We start from the raw sequence: 25,283 nt of genomic DNA on the forward strand, positions 1-25,283 counted from the left end.
CAAAGTACACATCCAGATCTACTACTGCTTGGCTCAGGGATCAGTCACAGAATGTACTTGAGTGACCTGTTCAGTCTCCAGGCTTAATTATCATTTCAAATATCTGGTTGAATTTGAAGAAAGCAGTGGCAATGTGAAAACCAAAGATTATCAGTGATCTGAAAGCTTTTTCAGGTGTGGAATGGGACAAAACTGTAGTAGAGAGGTGACAGAAGCTTCTAAACACTTACAGACAGCGTTTATTGGTGATTTTAAAGAATAAAAGATTCTGCACAAAGGGGGTTGAATAATTTCAAGAGTCAATTTGAATTTTATCATGATTCATCAATGTTCCATTCTCAGAATCACTCAAAAGTGTATTAACAAACTTTCTCTAATACTTTACTGATGCCTTTGTTAAATTGATTTCATAAAATGTTATCCTCCACAGCAAATTGTCTTGCAAGTCAAGGGGGTTGAATAATTTTGAACACAACTGTATATATATATATATATATATATATATATATATATATATATATATATACACCTGTTTCATCATTGGTTCAGTAGGGCTGGGTTTTAGCAAGCACCTCACCATAATATTCAAAACAGTGGGTCAGAGTATGATGATAAGATAAAAGTATGATGATAAAAGTTATGCTTCATATAACTTTACATTTTTCAAAGTTTTGCTGTCACTAGGAGATGCTTGGCAAAAATTATATTGAAAAGATGGTTAGTGGTACTTGTAGAAACTTTGGTATACAGCTGAACACTACAATTTATTTATTTTAAATTTAAATGGTTTCTATGGCATTGCTTACTTCCACAGTGAAGCATTTTCTTCACAATTACTGTTACACTTTTATTTTAATGATAAACATTTAAGAGAAAATGTGAAGGGTATCATTTTATCTGTGTTAAGGATATCAATTGTTTCTCCTTGGATTCAGATAAATAAAGTTTATTATCAGTTTATGTGAGGGAGGACTGGTGTGTTCCACTTTTGTTTGTAGTTGTCTGCCGTGGGTAGACTACATTTCAATTCAAAGTGCTGTCGGTCACAATTATATTTATTATATATAATTAATTATACATTTAAAATCTGATTAGATAGATGTGTTTACAATACCCCTAAACTCCTCACTGTACTCTCAACTCACTATTTACAACCTCCAATTCTAAGAAAAACACTAATGTTAAAAACTACAATTCCCTATAGGTAAGTAATGCAGCTTGATACAAATCAGCACTACAGTTGTAGTTTATCTGGTTTGCAAATTAGGGTTGTAAAATTATATATTTACTGAACATATAAAATATCTAGTAAAGCCAAACTATTAATTACATTGCATCTAGATGAATGCAAAGAAATTAATTGACATGCTTTCAAACATGCTTTTTAAATGACACATGAGTTTTGGTAACATGGACTGAAAAAACATTCAACCATCTTCTGCTTAGAAACCTTGTAAAAACTTTTACCAGCAATTACCAGCAATCTTCAAATTATCTTATTTTATGTTCAACATAAGAAAGCAACTCATACAGGTTTGGAATGAGATGAGGGTGAGTAAATGATGACAGAATTTTCATTTTTGGGTGAACCATCCCATAAATAGATAGACTATATATATAAGCCATGTGTGTACCAAACAGAAATGCAAAATGAGTCTTTGTGTGTGTGTGTGTGTGTCTGTGTGTGTGCGGACCAGGTATTTGTCATGTTGTGGGTTCATAAATCTGTTTACAAAGTCAGAAACAAACAAACAAGCAAATAGCTTCTTTTTATATAGGTTATGCCTATTGAGCCTTCAAAGAGCTCTCTGAAACTACACCCGAGATGGCTTGTGCATGTGAAATGAGAAAATTAAAACTTTGTCGTAGAGCTAAACCACATACATTTTTAGAAAGGTCTTGACCTGGAGAGTAACATATGTAAGTATGAAGATTCTACATGGCTCCTGTTTTGAAATACTGACCTTTGAAACATCACCTTGGTGCATATTTGAAGGCTTATAATTAAGCAATAAAAAGGGCTACACACATGAGACCAACTGTTATAGAGAGCTCTTGTCCTCATTTATGATGTGAATATAGTCAACAGCTTGGGATACTGTCAAATCTGGTTAAAAGTAATTTGAACCTGTAATGATAAAAAAACTTCCTAATCATCGGGAAGAAGGAGGCGGGAACCGGCGGACAATCATATGAAACTTTAATAACAAAATAAACACAAAACAGCGCACCAGCCCCTCACGGACGACTGGTGCGCTCAAATAAAAACCAAAACACAACTAAAAGCCCAGGCCTGGTCCTCTCTCGTCCGTCACTGTCGTCGCTCCAGTTTCATATCCTTCCATCTCCTCCGTGGGCCTCGAGACCGGCGGGTCGAACAGGTGTAGCTCATCTCCAATCACTCCACCGGCCTCGCTCCCATGTCCCTCGGCCCCGCCCCACTCGTCACAGAACCCATTTAAAATTTAGACATTTAAAATCTGATTACATAGATATGTTTACAATCCGCCTAAACTCCTCATTGTACTCTCAACTCACTATTAGCAATATCCAATTCTAAGAAAGACACGAATGTTTTAAAAACTACAATGCCCTATAGCTACGCAATGCAGCTTGTGACAAATCAAGCACTGCAGTTGTAGTTTATCTGGTTTGCAAATTAGGGTTGGAAATTAGGGTTGTAAAAAGATATATCTACTGAATATATCAAATATCTAGTACAACTAATCTATTAATTACACTGCATCTAGATGATTTACGTTAAGAAAATCTAAATATATTTGTTTATTTAAGATATTTTAGGCGAAATGTAGAACCCGCAAACCCCGCCCACAACACAATGCACTTCCGTAACCTTCTGCTACCAAAAGTGTATTTCTCTGAATCGAAGGAGAAATGTGCAAAAGTTATATTAACATATCATATTGTTGAGTTATCTGTTTGTTAGTTTTTTTTTTTGTGGTCAAATGTTGAATTTATCATTTTAAAAAAAGTGTCTTGTGAATAAAATACTTTCGTGCGGAACTACGTCATGCAAGCTACGTGGTTTCAGCGATAGCAGCGTAACCACTATGGCAACGAAATAAAAAAGGTAAAGATATAAAACTAAATGTAATATACATTCACTGAACGAAGAATGTGAAAATAAAATGAAAGCAGCCAATGGGAAGAAGAAGAGAAACAATGTGTTCATTTACACAGGCTTGGATCTGGAGAATTTCAAGCCAATAACAGTTATGTAGGAACCTACTGTATGCTACTGTGGCACACTGTCACATACGGATTATGACTGTAAATTCATTGTATGTCATTTAATAAGTAAATTACTTTTCATTGACTTTAAATGTGCTGTGAATAAGTGCAGAGCACCATGGCTGAAAAACATTTTTTTAACAAACTCATAGTTGCTTCAGAGGATTCAAGATCCAATAATTTATTGTCATTTCAACTCAGTCGAAGGGGATTTTGATGGTGAGCTCACAAAAAACAAAACACCTCCCACACATTGACCACATTTGTACATTACAGTAAATAACATATTACATTATGGTAAACACAATTTTTTTTAGATTAGATTAGATTAGATTCAACTTTATTGTCATTATGCAGAGTACAAGTACAGAGCTAATGAAATGCAGTTAGCATCTATCCAGAAGTGCAAGAATATAGTGTTTTATATACATAAAAGTGCAGAGTAAGTAAAGCTATGATATACAGAATGTACAGTGGAGTTGCTATATACAATATTGATCAGAGTATATGCAGAATATAAATATGAATGCAATGTAGGGATTGTATGTACATTATGAACAGAGCAATGAAGGATTATATATACATTATGAACAGGAGGAATTAGCAGGAACGTGAGAACAGTGGTAATAAATGCAGTTGGATGAGTGTGCAAAAATATTTTTGAACAATGTATTCTATGCAAAATAACAGTAGTGTAATATTTTTTTATAGAAATATTTTACTGTGCTTGTACAGTAACAATTATAGACAGTTTATTTTTTAATTTTGTACTCATACAGACAGACTAGTGGTGATATGTATGCTTAAATACAGTGCCTAAGCTTTAAAATAGATCAGACCTAGTAAAACAACATGTCTGCACAAGTAATGCAGTAAAGTAATTATATTCCTCCACCACCATGAAAGGCTTATATGATCTGCAACAACATCAGAACCATTTCTTTGGACTTAAAAAAGTTTATGAAGTGCTTGTGAACCTCAGGTTCAAATATACAGTCTGAGGATTTTAGGCCAGTTGGGACTTTTTCTACTCTGAGAAGCTTTGTAAATACAGGCCCTGTCCTGTCATACCAATGCTTACAGTCCTAGTTATCATTGTCATCATCAGGGGCATCCTCATCATTATCACCATCATCATTGTATACCAGTGTCTGTATGCTTGTCATGGGGAGGGCTTGACACAAGTAGGGGTTGTCTGCAGGAACAATGTCTGGTACATGTGGGTTAAACATCACAGTGGCTTGATGTCGTTTTCTTTCCAGCTGTTGGAGACCTTGAATGAGAGCAGCTTACTGCAGTCCTAAATATTTAAGGAATACATAGATTTATGGGAGGAATAGTGATCTTTTTTCACAAGTTTAATTAATATTTCATGGACTCAGGCCATGAAATTCTGCAACAATGATTAACCTCTTGAGGCTTTGAGCTGTCAAGATGTGATAGCAGGTATTCCTCGACATCCTTTTCATCAAGAATCATGCGGGTTCCATTTAATGGCTCAACCGCACTTGTACTGGAGCTTTGCTTCCTCACAAGGCCAAAGTTGGCATCCAGTGTGACAATTATATCTCCATCCGCCTGGAAAACAAACACTTACAGTAACACTGGTTTTGTACCCGCACCAGGTTTATACATTTATACTATTTCTATTCTATTATAATACTACATACACAAATTAACTTAGTTTGATATTAATTCAGATTTTAATTCTATGCCATTAATTTAATCAAACAAGAACCACGCTGGAATTATAACCAACCTTTGGACATTCTGGGCATATGGTTCCATCATTTAATGTGGGCAAATATCAACCAAACTTCTTTGTCGGAAGTGGTGATGCCTAAAATGGGATATGGGGTGTTGCAAAAACCCTCAACAGAACCCTGACACTCCAGTGACAGACAAACAAAAAGCTTGGGATGAAGAAGGCTATCTGTCTGGGGCTTGTCGGCTGTTGCTGGCCAGAGCCCATACCTTAGCAGAGAGCAGGTTTCTGGTTCACACGCACACATGTTGACTGTAACGGTGCAGAGCCGTCCTGCCAAATATAAAGAGGAAAATAACATAAAAACATAACCTAGTACCATAGAGACTACCATATCAGTATAAATTAAATTAAATTAATGCATTTAGCAGACGCTTTTATCCAACACTCTAAAAACGGCTGGGTTATTTTTTAACCCAAAATGCTGGGCTGAGTCTGTTGGGTCATTTTGTTGGGTTATTTTATATCTTTTTAAACACTTTTGGGTAGTTTTAATTTACCAGGTGTTGGGTTAAACCTGCTGGGTTGCGTCGCTGGGTTGTTTTAGGCCAGCACTGGGTTATTTAACGCGCCTTGAAGATGTTTAAATCCCTCCCCAACTGACATTTTGGAAGAACAACGGTGCAAAGCCACGGCTTTCAACTGTTTTAAGGTATGTTTATTTAATGTTTTCATTAATAATTATTTTAAATTGGCAGAATTATAACTTTTTTTTGCTGCAACAATACTGTTAAAGTTCTACATTATAGAGTGAGAATCATGCCAAAACCTCACACACACACACAACGTGTTTTACTCAAACCCAACGATTCACAAACAAACTCAGTGTGGTTTGCAAATACAAAACATCACTCACAAACTAATGCATTTTGTTCTGCAAATAAAAAACGTAACTATCAAACAAATACAGTACGTTTTACATATACAAAGAAACGTATTGCTTCAATGACAAAAATATCCTCCAAGTACAAACTAAAATCTTTCAAGTACAAAACAAAATCCTTCAATTAAAAAAAAAAAATCCTTCAAGTAGAAAACAAAATCCTTCAAGTACAAAACAAAATTTTACAAGTACAAAAAACTATCAATATTTTGTGCAATGTAATAAGCGGGATCATGTATAGCGATTGTTATAGCGAATAACAACCCCTTCAAGGCTGATTTTTCACCAGCAATGACTGCAAACTCACATGTTGGCCGCTCATCATGTTCAAAACGTCCCTCACGCTAGCGTTTCTTCTTCTCTTCTGTTTCCATGTCGGTGGCGGCGCCAAGCAAGTTGTGGAGTGCGAATTACATGACAGTTTACTGGCATGTGTGTGGATCTGAAGGCATTTGCGTGTGGATCAGCAAGGCGACAAATTAGTGCCAAAAGTCACGTGACAGTTTTTCGTACTTGTAGAATTTTGTTTTGTACTTGAAGGATTTTGTTTTGTACTTGAATATTTTTTTTTTTAATTGAAGGATTTTTTTTTGTACTTGAAAGATTTTAGTTTGTACTTGGAGGATATTTTTGTCATTGAAGAAATACGTTTTTGTATATGTAAAACGTACTGTATTTGTTTGATAGCTACATTTTTTATTTGCAGAACAAAATGCATTAGTTTGTGAGTGATGTTTTGTATTTGCAAACCACACTGAGTTTGTTTGTGAATCGTTGGGTGTGAGTAAAACACGTTTTGTGTGTGTGTGAGGTTTTGGCATGATTCTCACTCCATAATACAGGCCAACATTATTTACGTTAAATGATGAACAGTTTACCTCAAACGGCCAACCTACGTTACGTCCCTTACGACAATTAACCATGGTTTTACTACAAATAAAACCAAAAAACCATGGTTACTATAGTTAAACCATGGTAACCACAAATTAACCATGGTTTTGCTATATTAACCATGGTTTAACCATGGTATTTGTAGTAAATCTGTGGTTATACAAATGGTAGTCAACACGCCAAAAAACCATGGGTTACTACAGTTACTACAGTTACTATAATAAAACCATGGTTATTTTTTGTAAGGGGTGACTCGCATAATCGTGTTAAGGAATCTGAGACGACAGATTAATACAGTTTTATTAAGTTTCAGACAGTGACGGATGGCTGAAATATGCGAATACCTGTGAAAATAGAGGAAAAAGTCGTTTCTGACACTGAAAAGCGAATTTAACATTTAAGTGAGTCAAATGAGTTCAAAAATTGAATACGACTTTCTGCTCTAATGTAAACACCTGCAGTTGTCCATATCGACATGTAAATCATACAAATTACGTACAATATAGTCGGATCGCAGGTCTAAAAGAACCGATGATCCGGTTCAAATAAACCGGTTCAGTAATTCTCGAACAAAGTGTGATTCCCGGAAAAGAATCGACGTCTCAGGGCATTTCAAAGTGCGCGCACGCACAGCGAGTGACGTAGGCCGCGTTAGTGAGGTGATTTGATGCTTTTGTGGTTTATAAAGTGTTTTTACATACAAGTTATAATTCTAAATGTGTTTTTTTCCTGTCAGAAAAGCACATGGATACATTTGTGAGGAAAAACTCGTCGAGTGCAGTCTTATTGAGGCGTCTCTAACGGTAAGTTCATGTTTATTATACATTTTAAATAATTGTTTGTCTGCAGTGTTGGGAAGGTTACTTTGGAAATGTAATAGGTTACAGATTACAAGTTACCCTGTTTAAAATGTAATAGTAGTGTAACTTTTTCAATTACTTTATTAAAGTAATGTAACTAATTACTTTTGAGTACTTTTTGATTACTTTTCTAAATTTGTGAAAATTAAAGAATAATAAATAAAAGCATATACATCAACTTAAATACAGTTATCTAATAAGCATGTGACGTATTCTGTGTACTAAACTCCTGAAACATTGGTGTTTTTTTTTAAACTGCTGTCTCTTTGTATATGATGATAGTTTTCTCAAAATAAGTAAAATGCACATTAAGTGACACAAAGCAGTTCTAGAAATTATGTTTATGTGCTCGTGTACTCCTATATTGAGATGGCAGAGGTTGAAAACACTGCGAGCTTCAGTAGGCCTATGTGTAGTAAATGAAACCATGTCTTTGCCATTAATTTACAGGAGGGGCGGACTGGGAAAAAAATTCAGACTGGAAAATTCAAACTCATACAAACAAATTCATGGACAAAACTATTTTTTTGTATGGACCTGGCATTAAAAAAGGTTTAAATCTTTAATTTGGGGACATGCAAAATAATTAAAAGTTCTCTCCTGAACTGCACCTTCACTTCCATTTTTCTCTTCAGTCTCTTTATTTTGCCCTGTTATCCATCCCTCTCGTGACTTTAATACTCAAGATTGAACAAAACTATACTTTACAATACAATACTCTACAATACTACAATATCTTTATAGAAAAATCCTAATACTGTACACAAGTCATGTTTTTCCCTTACAAAAATTAACCTTGCTTTTATTAGCCTATATAAAAGTAAAATAACCTTGTTTTGTTTTTGTTTTTTTGCAAATGGATTTGTATTTAGTAATTTATTTGTATTTTAAATAAATACATTTGTAAAATAATTTTACATTTTTGGTTACCACATTTAAACAATAGTAACCATTTTCTCTGGATTTATAGTTAAATATTAAAATGTAAATTTTCGTAAGGGTTGTGTTGTTGTCTGTCGTAGCTTCCCCTAAACCTATAAAAAAATCGGAATTTTTTTCAGATAAATTCCTACTGTAACATTACAACTGATAATAATGATGTCCTTTATATAGTATTTTGAGTGATGACTGGTGAGCAACGTGCTACTGCTTGATTAAATAAATAAAAAAACAAAGACAAAAAAGCATCTTTACAGATGAAACTGACCTAAAACCCTGAACAGTAGTTCTGCTTCTCTGCTCCAGCTGTGCGCTTCCACAGTCCACTCTATTCTCTCTCTCTCTCTCTCTCTCTCGCATTGATTCTGAGTCTGATCCAAACCGTTAGGCGGAGGCTCGGAGAGCGCACGAGTCATGACTAACACTTCATGACTTATTAGAGATTTAATTATCAAATGGCGGATTCGCAAATGATCGCTTTAGTACATTCGGCAGGCAATTATACAATAATGATATTAAATAGTGGGGCAAAATCGGCTGCCAGGCCACCGGGAATTGTCCCGGTTCTCCCGGTGTCCAGTCCGCGCCTGATTTCCATAGACAGGCAGAATGTGCAAGTCATATAGGCTATTGCATTTTTGGGGCTTAATATTCACAGACACTAGTCCATGTCATGTTTTGATTCAAGTGTACTGACCTACTTTTGATTTAGTCATCCAAAATGTGGGATATTCCGTCCGCGTTAGGCATTCCGTTTTTATGACTGGATTCTACGAACCAGACTGTATTTCCGCATCCCGGAAATTCTTAGGGCAGTATGTCTCAGAATAGTCAGTGCAATTTGGGAAAGAAATCAGTTAAATCTGTATGTGGATGTGTGTAAATATTCAAATGTAATCCCCTTTGTAATCGTTAAAAATTTCATAAGTAACTGTAATTTAATTACTCATTTTTCGTAGTAACTGTAACTAATTACAGTTACAATAATTTTGTAATTAAATTACGTAACGCTGTTACATGTAACTAGTTACTCCCCAACACTGTTTGTCTGTGATAATCAACTAACGTTAACCCTCACGTAACTTAAACGCACATATATTTTTATTTTGTGCTATAGTTAAAGCTGCACTTTGTAACTTTGTGTTCAGAATGTACATAATTTATGAGCGTAAACATCATATACCCATTTTCCAGATTTTTGACTTGTGTTTTTGACTTGTCCTTATCACATTGGTACACCTATAAGTGTTTATATATGGACTGTTTTAAAGCTGCGGAGTAACCCAGTACCTGCGTGACTTGTCATAGAAATGTCTGTGTGCGCGCATGCAGTGTGATCTCCCTTATCTGTGCCAGTGACTGTTCATGTGTGTTTGATATAGCCAGCATATTAACATAAAACTGTGATTTATAATGACTGGAACATCCCATTGATTAGACAGTTTGAAAGCACACCTTTCAGCCAATCACTATAGCATATTCCGCTTCTGTAGACCAACTCATAGGTGAATTTAAAGGGGTGGTTCGGGATTTTTGACATCGGACCTCATTTTTAGGTCAGCCTGGTTGTTATTCATCAGTGGAGACATTTTTTTTTTTAAATTATCCAGTCCTTATATTTGGATAGTTGGCCGATGCTAGGCTAGCGCGAGTCAATGGGTATATGTTAGCCAGCCATTAAAAACCATTTTACCCACTCCACAGTGCACCAAACGCAAATCAATTATAACACTAGACTATCGATGCAAATGTCCGTTGAGAGAATAATGTTAGAAATCATGGTAAAATCATGTTAGAAACATCCTAGCAAACATGCTAATCATGTTAGCAAAATGTTAGTCGCATGTTAATCATGCTAGCGACATGCTAGCAATATGTTAATCATGCTAGAAACATGCTAGCAACATGCTAATCATGGTAAAATCATGCTAGCAACATGCTAATCATGTTGGAAACATGCTAGCAACATGCTAATCATGCTAGCAACATGCTAGTTGCATGCTAGTCGTGCTAGAAACATGCTAATCATGCTAGAAACATGCTAGCGACATGCTAGCGATATGCTAATCATGCTAGAAATATGCTAGCAACATGTTAATCATGGTAAAATCATGCTAGCAAAATGCTAGTCGCATGCTAATCATGCTAGAAACATGCTAATCATGCTTACATAATGATAGCAACATGCTAATCATGCTAGCAACATGCTAGTTGCATGCTAATCATGTTAGCAACATGTAAATCATGCTAGAAACATACTAGCGACATGCTAGCAACATGCTAATCATGCTAGAAACATGCTAGCAACATGCTAGTCGCATGCTAATCATGCTAGAAACATGCTAGCATCATGCTAATCATGCTAAAATCATGCTAGCAACATGCTAGTCGCATGCTAGAAACATGCTAGCAACATGCTAATCATGCTAGAAACATGCTAGTTGCATGCTAGTCATGTTAGGAACATGCTAACAACATGCTAGAGACATGCTAGCGACATGCTTATCATGCAAGAAACATGCTAGCAACATGCTAATCATGCTAAAATCATGCTGGCAACATGCTAGTCGCATGCTAATCATGCTATAAACATTCTAACAACATGTTAATCATGCTAGTCGAATGCTAATCATGCTAGAAACATGATAGCAACATGCTAATCATGCTAAAATCATGCTAGAAACATGCTAGTCGCATGATAGACATGCTAGAGCAGGGGTCTCCAACCTTTTTGTGAGTGAGGGCTCCCTGAAGGGATAAAATAGTCTTGAGGGCTACTTGTTTGATATAGGCACACACACACACACACAAAGTTTCAGGTTTTGAAAAATACAACAACAAACAGTAATATTGTAAAATATTATGACTATTGAATATATAATTACCGTATATACCCGAATATAAGACAAGTTTTTTTGTCCTAAAAAATGGGGGTTGTCTTATATTCGCGATATAGACAAAATCACGGGGGGAAAGGGAGAAAGAACAACGGCATAAATATGAAATAGTGACTGAATGATATACTTTACATACTTGCATGTAAAATTAGAAAAGCAACATAATATCTGTGTTTAACTAAATTAAAACGCTGCTCCTCTGCCGCACGATACGCAGAGAGAACAAGAGAGGTGCGCGCATGAGACGCAGAGCGAGCGAGAGAGAGAGACAGAGAGGTGCGCGCGCGCAAGACGAAGAGCGAGAGAGAGAGAGAGAGAGAGAGAGAGAGAGAGAGAGAGAGAGAGAGAGAGGTGCGCGCACGAGACGCAGCGAGAGAGAGATAGAGAGACGTGCAGATTATAAATATTTTAAATTATTGAATTATTTTATTATGTTTTAATGGTATATGAAATGTCACCAATAGTTATTTTCTCATTGTATTCCATTATCATAAAAAAAAAAAAAAAAGAAAGATTACAATTCAGGCTATTTAAATAACGTGCTCGGCGGGCGACTCAGAGACTCCACGCGGGCTACCAGGTGCCCGCGGGCACCATGTTGGAGACCACTGTGCTAGAGAAATGCTAGTAACTTCCTAATCATGCTAGCGACATGGCTAGTCACTTGCTAATTATGCTAGCGACATGCTAGATACCTTGCTAATCATGCTAAGTACATGCTAGTCACTTGCTAATCATGCTAGCAACATGCTAGCAACTTTGTTAATCATGCTAATGACATGGTAGTCACTTGCTTGTTATGCTAGCAATATGTTAATCAGTCTTTTTTAAACTTCTTAAACTTTTAAATCTTTTTAAACTTTTCACATTTTCAAACTTTTCAAACTTTGTAAACTTTTCAAACTTTGTAAACTTTTCAAACTTTGTAAACTTTTCAAACTTCTGGTCAGGCTTTCTCAAGCCAACTTAAAGTTTGTCTTGACAAACTTTTTTATCTAGTTGCAACTGTATTTCTGTTTTTTTTTTTTTTTTTTTTTGCATTTGCTGGAAACAAAAAAAAAAGGGAAAATTCCATGTTTATCATTGGTACAAATTTGTGAAAGTCAGATGGCATAAAAAATAATTTTTAACAGTCTAAATAACCTGTATTCTTTATTTATTAATCCATGATTAAGCAAAAGTGAAATTATGAGAATAACCCAGCAAGAATAACCCAGAATCATAAAAATGCAAACACACAAATGGTAAAAATGACTCTATCTTGGGTTTTCTCAATAACCCAGCATGCTGGGTTACTTTAACCCAGCACGTGTTCTGTCCAATATTTACCCAGTGCTGGGTTGCCAATTGGGTTATTTTTAACCCAGCCATTTTTAGAGTGAAAGCGACACAGTGGATTCAGGCTATACATTTTTACCTATCATGATAGTATATAAAGTATACATTTAGTTTATATAGTATAGACTAAATCACTTGAGTGTGTCACATATAACTTAATGTTTGTAATTATTGGAATCAACAAACAACTTTTTTTTTATTGTATCACAAATTTGATTAATTCCTTAAAGGAAATCATTACTCCACATGTAATAGGATTGAATTCCTTAACCTGTCAATAAAATTAAATACATTAAGATTTTGTATCAGGTAAAATGACAAACCTGTGCTGACAATGACCTTCATGTCCTTTGTGTACACAGCATGGGTGCCATGGCCTTCAGGTAAATATAAGAATAACCCCAGGGAGGAAGGCTCATAGTAAACATTCTATAAGAAAGATGGATAGCACTAATGTTTTTAAAACAACAAACTTGTGACACTAACAGTTGATACTGCATAGTGCTAAAACAATTTGAAGTATCTAATGAATCTGTAGACATTACTGTAAGTTTGCTGTCTGTATGCAAGTATAGCAATAGCAATGTAAGACTGTATGCTATTGTTCTTACAAACCACTTGTCAGGAAGATGCAGTGAAAGTCCTCTACAGGCAAACCTCACAAAACACTGCAGTGGAGCTGCACTCAATACACCTATAATCAGCATGTTCTCGGCAGACAACACACTGGGTAGTGATTGGTGCTGAACATTCAACGACACCTTAAGCATCTCATCCTTGACTGCATCCCAGGCATGAAGCTCTCTCTTCTTTGCCTTACTGTATGCACTCTCAGAACAGCTTGGTGTCGCATCATCAGGATCAGCCAGTTGAGATGTAATAGAAGGGTCGGAAGGGTGGGTCTGTTTGAAGCTGGGCTGGGGAAGACCTTGACTGAGGTAAGACAACTTTGCAGGGCCAGCGACAGACCTCCTCACCAACTTAATTTTAACGTTCCTGAAACGTGTGGTCATCTTAAGAGCTTTTCCCATATCTGAAATCAAAATATTTGGCAATTATTACATAAAGCAAAGTGCAACCCGTACCGTACTTCTTATCACAGCCTAAAAGACAGAAACACATGAGTGAAAATGGGATGCAGTCAGATGAGGGATATTTGGTGAGATAGTTAGATACAGCTAGCTAGATAACTAGATATATAGATTGCAAGATAGATTGATAGATAAATACACATTGAGCTAGATACAGATAGATAGATTATATAAATAGATAGATACACACCTAGCTAGCTATATATATATATATATATATATATATATATATATATATATATATATATATATATATATATATATATATATATATAAACTGCTCAAAAAAATAAAGGGAACACTTGTGGGTTATATTGTGTTGTTAAGTATTCCCTTTATTTTTTTGGTAAGGTATATAGATAGATAGATAGATAGATAGATAGATAGATAGATAGATAGATAGATAGACAGATAGACAGATCCAAAGCTTCCTGATATGGGATCAAATCCAGCCAAGCTTTGTTCAAATCCACAGAACTTTATTTTACACTCTAGTCAAGATCCCAAGGTTTCCAAACAGCCGTAAAATACGTCTTGTGTTTAATATTTCTCTCAAGTCAATATGGGTTACATTAGGCCTATGATATGGCTTCAGTGAGGCGTTATCGAGCATACACAATATGCAATAAGCCTGTAAGAGTGTAAAAAGTCATTTTTACAGTTTAACTAGAAACTAAATTCCCTCATTAGCTTCAGACGTAAATACAGCAACGTTAATGCTCACATAAAGCATGCAACGTTAACGCAACGACAGGCTAATAACGTAATATGGTCTAGCGTTAACGTTTGCAGACACATCGCAATACGGTTATCTCATGTCAACAATCATGACACGCAATACGAGTGTATGTATTGTTTTCCATTACAGTTTAAATGCTCAGTTTTATCATTTTAATAGTCTTACCTGAAAATATTAAGCAGGAAATATCGCAACGTTGCAGCGTTGGTCCAGTAGACTTCCAATTACCGGTGAGCAGGAATTCTGGGATTGGATCTGGAGTCTTCTCTTGTATATTTGTGGGTGATCAACCATGTGGATGGATGATCACGGCCTTCTGAGCCTACTAGAAGGCGCAGTAGGCCCCTCCTGGCCCATATCTATGGGATGATAACCGCTGATAACGCCCATTCAATCAAGTGATAACGTTCGAATCGAGTGCCTGGTCAATAGTCCACAATCGCTGTGGCGCTGCCGTCTTCGCCTTTCTTCTTCTGTGGTTTTCCTAGTTCGTGATTGGTCAACTTCAAATAAATCAACAAATCGGCTCGTTCAACCGCACACGTCACGAATTCAAACCGATTGCTCACGAACTTTTTAGACATGTTTAAAAATGATCGGGAGGTCGGGAAGTGCTCGTAAGCCACTCTGCTCGGCTCGTAATTCATCGCAAATGATACGAGCCGCGACCATACGAGCATACGCGATTTCCACACGATTGAAAAAAAATCGCATGCGAAATCGTACGACAGCAAAAATCGCACCGTGTAACGTTATGCCCGCAGTTCACGACCGCGGGCCGATGCCGCACTTATCTGTGTGCGCTTGCCAAGTTATTCATCTCTTTTAGCCAGCCAGAGAGAGAGAAGAGATTCATCCCAGCGACATCTGTGGCTTTCAGGTAACGTTACGATTTCACTTCAGCTCAATTAGACAAAAAATACTACTTCGTAAATTCTAAGGCACGCGGTGTGTTTTATACAGTCTATTGACAGCTGAAGAGACTGGCTCATTTTCAAATAATGTTACCGTTAACTTGTTTAGACAAGTTTTTAAAATTAATGTTAACGCCTTAATGCGTTTCCAGCAGTTTCTCGGAGGGAGAATGTAAAAGCGGATTATTAAAGAGAAGTCCTGACTGCTTTTTCACCGTGTTTTTCACTCTTTTACAGGCTGCCAGAAATAATCCGTCTCTGTACGGTGAGCTGTTGCTGTTGCTCTCTGAGCTACAAAATGAGTTTTACATTCATTATTGAGTGATTATTGAATGAGACTGTAAATTATAAATGTAACTCTAACTCTAGATGTTTGTTTGTGTAAATGCTGTGTTTGCGGTAAGTTCTGCGCGAGTGGCGAGCAGAGTTGCCATGAAAACGGGGCATCAACAGAAAAACGTACTCGGTTACTAAACGTAACCTCGGATCTCTCTAGAAGAGCGAACGAGTACTGCGTCTTAGCTAAGACGCTACGGGAAAAGTCTCTTTTCACAAAATACTGAAACAAAAATTATCCTTAATTTTGTATTTTTGTAACTTCCCGCCGAAACGGGTGTGGCCCAACCTATAAAAGGAGCTCAAAAAGGCTGACTCACCTGATTTATTTAATCGCCGAAGCGAACCAGAGTGAATCGTGCGCACGGCAGAGAACGCAGTACTCGTTCGCTCTTCTAGAGAGAACCGAGGTTACGTTTAGTAACCTAGTACGTTCTCTTACGAGAGCTCTCTGGTACTGCGTCTTAGCTAAGACGCTACGGGAACCCAATGTGAAACGCGGTGCGCGCAGGGATCACACACCAATAAACCTGAAGCAACGCCCAGGATTTACAGTGCACAGTCACCTGAGGGACTCACAGAGAGTCCAGGACAGAAAGGGGGGAAGCCCTCCGTCCCATATCTAGCAGCATCCGTAGATGCGGCAATATGACATCACACAGCCGAGGCAAGGCCTGACCAATGTGGCAATGCGGGTCTTACGCAATACTGCCCATATAACAGTCGGCAGCGCATAGCGCTCGTGAACTCAGAATTCCCCTCAGGGCCCTGATTCGACTATACCGACAGCAGCCTTGCTTGCAAGGTGGGAACCTCCAGGTTATAGAACCTGATAAATGTAGACGGCGAGGCCCAACCTGCCGCCATACATATATCCTGCAAGGAGATCCCAGTAGACCACGCCCACGACGAGGCGACGCCTTTTGTGGAGTGTGCTCTGACGCCCAATGGGCACTGAAGGCCCCTGGAAGCGTAAGCTAACGCTATGGCGTCAACTATCCATCTGGATAGAGTCTGTCTCGAAACAGCCATTCCCTTGGAACGTCCACCGAACGAGACAAACAGCTGCTCCGTCTGCCGAAAGGCAGCAGAGCGAGACACATAAGCTCTTAAAACCCTGACAGGGCAAAGAAGACTCGAGTCTCCATCCTCCCCTGACACCGGCAGGGCAGACAGGGCAATAACCTGAGCCCGAAACGGTGTGTTGAGGGATTTCGGCACGGTTTGAGTATGACTCTTGAGTCATTGGGCCCAAACTCCAAGCACGACTGGCTCACCGAGAGCGCGTGCAAATCACCCACACGCTTCACAGAACGTGAGCCAACAAGAATACTGTCTTGAACGACAGATGCTGAAGGCTAACCGATTGGATAGGCTCAAAAGGAGGACCCTTCAAAGCCTCCAAAACCGCCGCGAGGTCCCACATAGGGACTGACGGAGGTCTGGGAGGATTCAGCCTCCTAGCACTTCTAAGGAACCGGATGACCAAATCGTTCCTTCCTATTGACTGACCGGACGCCGTTTCAGAAAACGCCGCGATGGCCGCCACATAAACTTTGAGCGTGGATGGGGCTCTGCCCTTATCCAACAGCTCCTGTAGGAAGGAGAGGACCTCCGTCACCTCACAACTAAGGGGTGAATAACCTCGAGCTGTGCACCAGCTGGAGAACACCGACCACTTCGAGGCATACAGACGTCGTGTCGACGGAGCTCTAGCCTGAGTGATGGTATTTAGCACTCCCTCTGCGAGATCAGCGGGTAACCGTTGAGTGCCCACACATGGAGGGACCACAACTCCGGTTGAGGGTGCCAAATCGAGCCCCTGGCATGCGAGAGGAGGTCCCTCCTCAACGGTACCGGCCACGGGGCGACATCTGCTAACTGCATCAAATCTGGGAACCATGGTTGGTTCTTCCAAAGAGGTGCTACAAGCAGTATTGAACATCTCGTTTCTCTCACCCGTTCTATCACCTGCGGAAGGAGGGAGACGGGAGGGAACGCATAAAGCGGGCAGCACGGCCATCTCCGTGACAGCGCGCTTTCGTTCTTGGAAAAGAAAGCGGGGCAGTGAGCGTTTTCGTGGGACGCAAAGAGGTCCACCTCCGCCATGCCAAATCTCTCCCACAACAGCCGGACTGTTTGCGGGTGTAGAGACCATTCGCCCGTAGGAACATTGCCTCTGGACAGCCTGTCTGGACCCAGATTCTGCAGTCCAGGTACATGCACTGCTCTCAGCGAGCGCACGTTGCGCTGAGCCCAAACCAGGAGGCGTTCCGTCAGCCTGCACAGGTTTCGGGACCCGAGACCGCCCTGGCGATTTATGTAGGACACCACGGACATGTTGTCCGCACTGACTACGACGTGGTGATCCTTGATATGGGGACAAAAGCGCGTCAGCGCGTTCTCCACTGCCAGCATTCCCAGGCAGTTGATATGATGGAGCTTTTCCCGTTCTGACCATAGGCCAAAGGACGGTCTGCCTTCGAGCAGCGCTCCCCATCCCGAAGTGGAGGCGTCCATCGACACCATTTTCACACTCGGGGAAGTCCCCGAGCTTACACCTGATCGGTACCAGCCGTTCGCTGTCCAAGGTGCTAGAGCCGCAACACAGCTCTGATCGACCTTGAAATGCAGCCGGCCAGACACCCACGCTCTGCGCGGCACCCGAGCCTTCAGCCAGAACTGCAGGGGGCGCATGCGGAGCAGGCCTAGCCGCAGAACCGGAGATGCTGAGGCCATGAGACCCAGCATCTTTTGACAGTGTTTGAGCGACACGGTCGCGCCACAGCGGAAAGAACTCGCTGCGCGCTGAATGCCCATAGCGCGCTGTGGTGACAGCCGCGCCGTCATGGAACACGAGTTCAGAACTATACCCAGAAACAGGATCGTCTGACTGGGGTTCAGCGAACTCTTCGCTCAATTGACACTGAGGCCGAGTTTCTCGAGGTGATCGAGTAAAACGGCCCTTTGGTCCACGAGCTCCACTCGTGATCGGGCCAGAACCAGCCAGTCGTCCAAATAATTCAGCACTCGTATGCCTCTGAGTCTGAGAGGAGCGAGCGCTGCATCCATGCACCTCGTAAACGTACGAGGAGCCATGGAGGACTGTAAACTGGTATGCCTGGCCCTCGAAGGTGAATCTCAAATATCGCCTGTGGTTTGACGCTATCTGTATTTGAAAATACGCGTCCCTCAGATCTATTGACATGAACCAGTCCCCTCTGCGAATCTGCGCGAGGAGTTTCCTGGTCGTAAGCATTTTGAAACTGCAATTCATCAATGCCTTGTTCAGCTGTCTTAGATCCAGTATGGGCCTGAGACCCCCGTCTCTCTTGGGTACCAGAAAGTATCTGCTGTACAGCCCCCCCCCCCCGCTTTGAGCTTGAGACACAGGCTCTACAGCCCCTTTGCTCAACAGTTTTGATATTTCGGCCCGAAGTATGTGTGCTACTTCTGTTTTGACCGTAGTTTCGACGCGCGCTGAAAAGCGCGGAGGGCGTCGAAAAAAACTGTAGCGAGTAGCCTCTCTTTACATTGCCTAGCACCCAATCCGAAACCCCTGGAAGTGCTGACCATGCATCTGCATGAATGGCTAAGGGCTGGATGCGAAGCGCGCTCTGTTGACCGGGCAACGGCGGCGCTCAAGTGTGCTGCGCATTTGAGGCGGGGAGCGCGCTGATCACAGCGGGCAGATCGCTCCTCCTCGACCCCGTCCCGGCGCTTAACCGACTGGGGGAAGACTGAGCAGGTCCCGTGGGACTCGATATGTCTGCGAGTAACTGTGGGCTGCATATGTGCACATTTACCACTTTCAACTCGCTGTCTGCCTGTGCAGAGTGTACGTGCACGGGCCTCGTTTTTACAGAAGCCACGCGCCGTATGTGACATAGTGTATGTGGGCACTGGGGAGTGGGCACGTTTACTATGCGGCGCGCTCGACCGATCTGTGTCGATCTTATGTGCGCGAGCCCTGTGTGCAGTGCTTACATGTGGAGATGGGCACTGAGGAGTGGGCATCGTCACTGCATTTATAGCAACATCGGCCGTGGCCGGACGAGCGTGCACGGGTTTTGTTTTTTTACAGAAACCACATGACGCATGTGACATAGTAATTGTGGGCACTGAGGGGTGGGCACGCTTACTATGCAGTGTGCGCGATCGACTTGAGTCGCTTTTATGGGCGCAGGCCCTGTGTGCAGGGCTGTGCTTACATGTGGAGATGGGCACTGAGGAGTGGGCATCGTCACTACATTTATAGCACCAGAAATTACACCTTTTTCGGGAAATATCTGTGTAGCCGTGATAACGGTTTTCGTGTGCAGGCAAGCGGGCAACCGTACAGGCTTGCGCATTGCAAAAAACGCTGAAACAGTCACAATCTCTGGAACTGAAACAGCGGCGCGCTTAGGTGAGAGCCCGGCCACAGCGGAACTCGTACACCGGCGCTTCGATGAAGCAGCCATCGTGTGTAGTGCCGACGCAGCGTCATGCAGCATGCGTAGATGGCTTTCCTAGGATGGCTTCGGGGCTCCCGGCCTCACCGTAATCCTCTGCCGCGTACCCCGCGGCGCGGGGCGACGGCCGGTAGAGCGAGAACGGGGGTCTCGAGCTGCGTTGCTGAAGCTGTTGTGATAACAGCAGGCTTTAGATGGCAACACCGCTTTTGCCGCCGTCCAGCAGAGGGCGGACAAAGGTGCGTCGCTATCGCCTGTTCCACCGGCGGAAGTGAGTGGTAGTTCCTGTTTTTAGCATCATCAGTGTGGAGAATGCTAGTGAGACAGACGAACGAGTTCGCGCTGAATATGGAGCATTCCAAGCCTTCGCCACCTCTTCGTGAAGCTCAGGAAGGAATGAGGCGGGCTTTGAGAAGTACGCTCATCCGAAAGGGAAATACCATCCAGCCGGGAACGAGAGGGGGGGCGCTGGTGCAAACCACTCGCGGCCGAGACTCATCGCGGCCAACACGAGCATTCGCCCCGGCTCCTTCTCGATGTCAGCTCGTCTGCTGGGCTTCTGAGCAGAAGGCCTGAGATCCTCGGAGCTCGCCCAGCTCTCACTGCCCGAAGCTAGCAGAGAGCGCGTGTCCTCTTCCCCCGACGTGGCCCTGAGATCGACTTCCTCGGACGACGCGCCGGCAAACAGCGGGCGCTGCCCACCGGGAAGCGATGCAGGGGGGGCCGGTGAAGCAGGGTGAACCGGCGAGCTCGGTTGAGCTGAAGACGGTTCCGGAATCCGCTGGAAGCGATGCTTTTACGGCGCCTCAGTGCAGCGGAGAATGCAGGCTCAGAGAAAAAGGCCAGGCGAGTCCTCAGAGTCACCATGGCAACAGCTCGCAGTGGGGGCATCCGCCGTCAGCGAGCGCGAGCGCTGCATGATCTTCACCCAGGCAGGAGACACAGATGACGTACCGGTCTCCCTCACTGAGTGGGGCTCTGACGAGCCGCAGGAAGGCATCTTAAAAAAGACGCAAGCTCTTTTACGAGTGTGTGTCGCAGGGCGAACACACACACACACACACATAAAGAACAGCTTGGATATAACAGAATTGAAAGGATATAGGCGCCGGATAGCGCAGCAGGAACGGCAGTGGAAGGCGGCGATGCCAGCAGCTTCAGAATGGCTCGTCCTGCTGATGTGCTTTCTCAGACGGCGCTTGCTTCCTCCGTGATTCAGCGATGCGTGAGCTTCGCTGAAGAGATGAAAAATCAGGTGAGTCAGCCTTTTCGAGCTCCTTTTATAGGTTGGGCCACACCCGTTTCGGCGGGAAGTGGCAAGAAGGGCGCGAAGCTGTTGCATCAGCCCGCGCTCGATGTGCAGTTGCCGCAGAACAAGCCAATGAGCGAACGAGCCGTCTCGCCTATGGCTGTGTACTGCTGCAAATGCGCTTTACAAAAATACAAAATTAAGGATAATTTTTTGCTTCAGTATTTCGTGAAAAGAGACTTTTCCCGTAGCGTCTTAGCTAAGACGCAGTACGAGAGAGCTCTCGTAAGAGAACCGTTACTGGCAAGCAGTAATCTCCGTCTCTCCCTGCGGTTTACACTGTTTTAGGTATGTTTAGTCGCTAAAAATCACACAACTATTATATACAAACGTTCCTGACACGTTTCTTACTTGTTATTGACATTGTGGCGGGTGGGGCGGGGCCGAGGGACGTGGGAACAAGGAGTGAGGCCGGCAATGATTGGGCAAATCAGTGACACCTGCGACCCACCGCCAGTCTCGAGTCCCACGTAGGAGATGGAAGGATATAAAACTGGAGCGGCGACACAGTGAAGGACGAGAGAGGACCAGGCCTGGGCTTTTAGCTGTGTTTTGGTTTTTATTTGAGCGCACCAGTCGTCCGTGAGGGGCTGGTGCGCTGTTTTGTGTTTATTTTGCAATTATTAAAATGTCTATTTGATTGTCCGCCGGTTCCTGCCTCCTTCTTCCCGAAGATTAGGAAGTTTTCATCATTACAGACATGTTTCAATTAAATTTATTTTATAGAAATGGTTTAGTGTCTTCGCAAAAGGCCTTTAGCATCTTAGCAGTTTTCAGGTAGGCTAATTCTATAGACTGAGCTCTTGTTGATGAAACTCTGGGCTTTTAATCAAATCTTCGTGTGTGTATGAGATATTTTGATGGCTCTGTGAATGTTTTGCTGGTGATTTGTCAGTGGTGTATTGGAAAAGGCTGATTTACTGAATCGATGACGTCACTTACACTGAGAGTGTAATCGGCTGAAAACAAGTTCACATGAGTTTTGATATTTCATGATAAACAGATATTAATACAAATTGTTCTGTGATTTCAGGAGGACAGAAAGAAACTCTACAGAACAAAGTGAAACTCCAAGATTTCAACATTTCTGAAGGGAGATACTGACTTAGAAATACAGGTGAACTGAAGAAGCTCATGAAATACATTAATATGCCTTTTTCGGAATATATTTCACCAAAGAAGTCCCTGACATCAAAACGTAAGTCACACTCAATCTAAAATTAAAAATATAGATTCTGTTATATTAAGATTATATTATTAGAATATGTATATTACACATGTTATCATAATTGTTATATATTATTCTGTCTTTTATCTGCATTTTACCTCTGCTCTATCTTGTTCCCTTCTAATGAACCTGGAACTGCAGAGTAAATATTGTTGTGTCTGTGTCAGATTGCTTGTTTTGTTCCTGGACTCTTCAGTGATGATGGCAGAGTCTGAGTTAACCTCCTGTCAGACAGTGAGTACCGTAGGGTTTTAATCAGTGCCTTCAGTAAACAACTGTAAGATACCCGTACACATCTTACACATCTCTGTTACAGCTAACGTACCCGTATGTGTAATGCACATATTATGCCACACACAGGCTCTCAACAACAATGACGGCTGATCAACAACTTAATCAGTAGGCTTGATTAGTGTGGGTTAAAGGGATGGTTCACTGATAGTTCACTTGGCTGATAGACATCACGATGCTGCGCCGGAAACAGCGTCATCTGCTCCAGTATCACGCCTGTGAATCCGTTGTCATGCGACAGAGAAGTCGCATCTATGGACAGTTGTGAACACGCTGACAGCTGGTTGCCCAGGCTTTGGATTAAAGGTAATACTGTTGTAAGTAGTGTTCATTTTCTTGTACAGACCGATCATTTCTCTTCATTAGATCTCAATGTGTCACCAGGAGCCACCGGTATTGATTTGGTCTTGTTGTAGCTAGGTTGTTCCACACTGGCCAATACCGATTTATCAACCAATAGTTTTTAAAATGGATACTGAACGAAAACTAAAATAGAGCTTTACTATTTTTTAAAAAAGCAGTAAAAGTACTGAACCATACTTTGTAAATGAATAAAAATGTAGTATTAATATCAATTATTATATTGATCATTAAAGTTATTTCATAGTTTACTAATGTTAAAAGAAGAAACTTTAAAATGTAAAAAGGAAACCTATGAGTAATAGTAAATGTTTAAATGAAATGAACACACTCTAACAAGGAACAATACTTCTGCAGCTTTCCTTAATGTTACAAATGGACTCTTATTGTTAAGTATTACAATTTAATTTCAACAGTCATACTTAAAGAGAGCCATCTTGAAATACATACACGAGGCCATATTAAAATTACATGCACAAGTTATTGATATTGTATGTGTACTCTCACATTTTATTTGCTGCTATTTTAGAACACTGCATGATTATCTAATCAAAATATATAAAAAAAAGTTAACACACTGTGCAAAAGCGCAGTGCTTCATCTTTGAGAAGTCACAGTTATCACACACTCCGGATGCGTCACATTCTAAAACTGTTTATTTGTTATCAGTTTATTTTTATTTCACTTGGCAAAACAAACACAAGGAAAACTATCTCCATTTTTGCTGATAACCGATAGTTCTGCAAATCAACTATCGTTGCCAATTAATCAGCAAAACCGATGAATCGGTCGACCTCTATTATAACAATGTGCATAATACAATACTCATCTAATAAAAAAGCACTCATTTCACGTCCCTTGACTCGGATAAAAAATTAACCGCGGCCAACAAAATAACTTGTGCTTGGTTTAACTGTTAGCCACTCATAGCACTCGTAGTTGCAATCTTTGAAATGGTGCATAAAAACGTTTAGGTGTAGGTCTTCCTTTTTCAGTTATTCTCTTTTGTCTGCAAAAGAGCACCTTAAAAAAGCATTTTAGTAGATTGGCAACCAGATCTGTAGGCTGTATTTTCTTTTCATTGAATTTCACTTTTGTACCTTGGAAATCCCTGATTAAAAGGGCAGTCGCTGGGGGTAGCACTATGCATGTCTCTATACCCAGAGGGTGTGCTGTCATTGAACGTCAAAATTTGATTGGCTGATGATTCTGTCACTAATGCTCATAATAAATCAGATGTGACTTCTTTCATCAAAAGGGTAGCACCATCTGTAGTGCTGGCCATAGACTTTTTTTAATGTAGGATATTCCAAGTCAACCTCAACTAAACTAATCACAAGCAATTTGTGGATATTACACAAATGAAAATGATAACTAAATAATCAGTAAAAACATTTTTCACACAAAAAAATGTTCTCTGGCCAGCAGAGAATGCCCTGCTCACCCTGAAGGCCCACCACTGCTGTCAGACAACATCTCCAAGATGCTATAAACTGCCGGACTAGTAAGTACAATCTTGAACATACACAACTGTTTCATAAGTTTGGGTTGGCATGTTTTTTTTTTATGTTTTTGAAAGTCTTTTATGGCAACCACAGTTTAATGTATGAAATGAATACAATTTACTACACATATATATATTTATAGAAGAGTATATTTAGAGAAGTAATTTATTCCTGTGATGGTAAAGCTGGATTTTCAGCATCGTTACTCCAGTCTTCAGTGTCACGTGATCC

General features: G+C 40.9%; 1 protein-coding gene and 1 long non-coding RNA gene across 2 annotated transcripts; both read right to left on the reverse strand.

Annotated features, from left to right (window-relative positions):
• Positions 1 to 969: 969 nt before the first annotated feature.
• On the reverse strand, positions 970 to 3,071 carry LOC132116769 (uncharacterized). The gene is made up of 3 exons (XR_009425687.1): positions 2,455 to 3,071; positions 1,239 to 2,128; positions 970 to 1,087 (listed from the first exon to the last, which is right to left on the reverse strand). It is a non-coding gene; the product is annotated as an uncharacterized LOC132116769 (long non-coding RNA).
• Positions 3,072 to 4,337: 1,266 nt separating this feature from the next.
• Positions 4,338 to 15,036, reverse strand: LOC132116593 (uncharacterized). The gene is made up of 6 exons (XM_059525460.1): positions 14,821 to 15,036; positions 13,587 to 13,858; positions 13,149 to 13,254; positions 5,160 to 5,290; positions 4,663 to 4,830; positions 4,338 to 4,514 (listed from the first exon to the last, which is right to left on the reverse strand). The coding sequence occupies exons 2-6, from the start codon at positions 13,854 to 13,856 to the stop codon at positions 4,338 to 4,340; spliced, it is 852 nt and encodes a 283-aa protein (XP_059381443.1). The 5' UTR covers positions 13,857 to 13,858; positions 14,821 to 15,036.
• Between the last annotated feature and the right edge of the window lie 10,247 nt (positions 15,037 to 25,283).

This window comes from Carassius carassius, chromosome 36 (assembly GCF_963082965.1).
Source record: "Carassius carassius chromosome 36, fCarCar2.1, whole genome shotgun sequence".
NCBI classification, from domain to species: Eukaryota; Metazoa; Chordata; class Actinopteri; order Cypriniformes; family Cyprinidae; genus Carassius; species Carassius carassius.

Excerpts from the sequence above, each read along its gene's own strand:
- LOC132116593 (XM_059525460.1), bottom strand. The coding sequence starts at position 13,856 with ATGGGAAAAGCTCTTAAGATGACCACACGTTTCAGGAACGTTAAAATT. Across the intron at positions 13,255-13,586 it reads TCAAGGATGAGATGCTTAAG|AATGTTTACTATGAGCCTTC; the intron begins GTGTCGTTGAAT and ends TCTTTCTTATAG. Across the intron at positions 5,291-13,148 it reads GAAGGTCATTGTCAGCACAG|GACGGCTCTGCACCGTTACA; the intron begins GTTTGTCATTTT and ends TATATTTGGCAG.